Source organism: Pogonomyrmex barbatus, unplaced genomic scaffold (assembly GCF_055798465.1).
Source record: "Pogonomyrmex barbatus isolate J1 unplaced genomic scaffold, ASM5579846v1 scaffold2, whole genome shotgun sequence".
NCBI classification, from domain to species: Eukaryota; Metazoa; Arthropoda; class Insecta; order Hymenoptera; family Formicidae; genus Pogonomyrmex; species Pogonomyrmex barbatus.
The window spans coordinates 23472920-23475421 of record NW_028297116.1 but is presented as its reverse complement, the minus strand read 5'-3'; the positions used below and the strand labels follow the sequence as shown (position 1 = coordinate 23475421).

The following is a 2502-nucleotide window of genomic DNA, read 5'->3' as shown; positions in this document are numbered from 1 at the left end:
CAAAAATATATGATTTAGGCGGATTATTTTGGATTATATTCATCCGATTTTTATTATTTAATAATAATATCGATAATAGTTAATATCAATATTATTTTTATAATAATAATAATAATAATAATGTCATAAGGAATGGTGGAAAAGGGAAAAATAATTTAATAAATTATTATATTTCTTCAATATTTATTTTTATATTTTATTAAAAGATTTTAAATTTAAAAAGAATAATATTTTTTCAATATACACTACTACTGATCTTAATTACAGAGCAGAAAAAAGAAATAAAAAGAATATATTAATATTGATATATTTTTATTTCTTCAAAATCTTACAATTTTTTCTGTCGTTGCGATTACCAGTTAAATATTTTAAATACATTCTGTAATGTGTAATGTTTCGAATGTTTTCCACATCGTAAAGTACGAGGTCGATAAGTCAAGTTAGATAAGTCAAATTTTTGCAACATAATGAACTGTGTAGTACATGACCAGGAAGTAACATTATTCAAATTGTCTCATACCAAGTTTCAGTCAAAAGCGACACTTAGTTTACATGTGGCAGATGTTGGAAGTGAGCATGGCAGCAGTTGTCGTAAAAATAGAGAAAGACGAATTCCGTGCAGTAATTAAACATTTTTATTTAAAGAAGTGGATGGCTGCGCAGATTAAAGACGAATTGGACGAAGTTCACGAGGATTCTGCACCAGCATTGAAGACTGTTTATTTTTGGATTAATGAATTCAAAAGAGGCCGGAGATTAACTAAAGATGAAGGATGTCCCGGACGTCCAGTTGAAGTCACTACGCCAGAAATGATTAAAAAAATCCATCGTATCGTCATGGAAGATCGCCGAATGAAAGTGCGCGACATAGCTGAGATTGTAGGCATCTCAGTAGATAGGGTGCATAATATCCTGCACAAAGAATTAGAAATGAAAAAGCTTTATGTACGATGGATGCTGCGATTGCTGACTATCAATCAAAAACGCATGCGAAAAGACATTTCGCAGCAGTGTTTGTCGCTTAAGCGCAAGACTTTTGATGTCGATTCGTGATCGTAAACGAGACTTGGATCCATCACTTTATACGCTAGTCAAAACAGCAGAGTCGAAGCAGTAGACAGCGCCTGGTGAATGTGCGCCGAAGAAGGTGAAGACTGTTTTGTCGGCTGGGAAGATAATGGCCAATGTTTTTTGGGATTCTCAAGGAATCATCTTCATTGACTACTTACAGAAGGCTCACAAGAGCATATTATTCTACACTTCTGAATCGTTTGTATTGCAAATGTTGACCTGCAAATGAAACGGTCGAAATTAGCGCGCAAAAAAGTCATCTTTCATCATAACAATGCTCCGGCTCACATCTCCACAGTCGCAATGGCAAAATTGCATGAATTAAGATTCGAATTGCTGTCCCAACCTTATTCTCTTGATTTGACCCCTTGTAACTTCTTTCTATTCCCAAACCTCAAGATCTGGCTCGGGGGAAAGAAATTTTCATCCGATGAGGAAGTCATCACTGCTGTGGATGCGTATTTTGAAGGCCTCGAAACTTCCTACTTTTCCGAAGAGATAAAAAAATTGGAACACTGCTGGACTAAGTGTGTACAGCTCCAAAGAGACGTCGAAAAGTGAAAAAGAATTTTCCGGAAAATAGGTGATTTTATTGCTTTTTTACCTGACTTATCGAACGACCCTCGTATTATTAATATTAGGTAGGTGTACAAAAAAGTTCTGAGCTTTTTTTTTGTAAATATTATTTTGTAAATAATTCAATGTTTATTCAAAAACAAACAAAAAAATATTAATCAGCGAAATATTCCCCATTTGCATCAACGACCTTTTGCCATCTTTCGGGTAGCTTGCGAATTCCTTGACGATAGAAGCTCACCGGCTTCGAAGCGATAAAGTCATGCATTTTCGTATCTCTTCAAATTTCACGAAATGTATATCAGCCAAATGATGCTGCAGCGAACGGAATAGATAATAATCGGAAGGCGCCATGTCTGGGCTATACGCCGCGTGCAGGAGAAGTTCCCAGCCTAACGCAAAGATATGGTCCTGAGTCGCTTTCGCAACATGTGGTCGAGCATTGTCATGAAGCAAAATCACTTTACGACGTCCTTGACCAGTAAATGGCCTCTTTTCTTCTAATGCATCGCTCAAATTGGTCAATTGTTGTTGGTAGCGGTCTGCCGTGATTGTTTCACCCGGTTGTAACAACTCGTAATACAACACACCTTTCCAATCCCACCAGATACAGAGCAAAACTTTCTTGGCGTGGATATTGGGCCTTGGCGTCGATGTCGAAGGTTGATCAGGGTCAATCCATGATTTTCTACGTTTAGGGTTATTATAAAGAATCCACTTTTCATCGCCTGTAATGATTTTCTGCAGAAAATTTTTTTTCCGGAACTTTGAAAGCAAAGTGAGTGCAGTGTCACGCCGACGATTTTTGTTGTCTTCGGACAATTCATGCAGAACCCATCTGCCTTCCTTCTGAAC

General features: G+C 36.9%; 1 protein-coding gene across 1 annotated transcript; it reads left to right on the top strand.

The window, feature by feature from the left end:
• The first annotated feature begins 376 nt into the window (after nt 1-376).
• On the top strand, nt 377-1805 carry LOC148936778 (uncharacterized). Its single transcript, XM_089076720.1, has one exon. It carries the CDS (start codon nt 553-555, stop codon nt 1051-1053), a length of 501 nt encoding a protein of 166 aa, XP_088932846.1. The 5' UTR covers nt 377-552; the 3' UTR covers nt 1054-1805.
• The last annotated feature ends 697 nt before the right edge of the window (nt 1806-2502 follow it).

Bases quoted from the DNA above. Each gene is read 5' to 3' on its own strand.
- LOC148936778 (XM_089076720.1), top strand. From the start codon at position 553: ATGTGGCAGATGTTGGAAGTGAGCATGGCAGCAGTTGTCGTAAAAATA.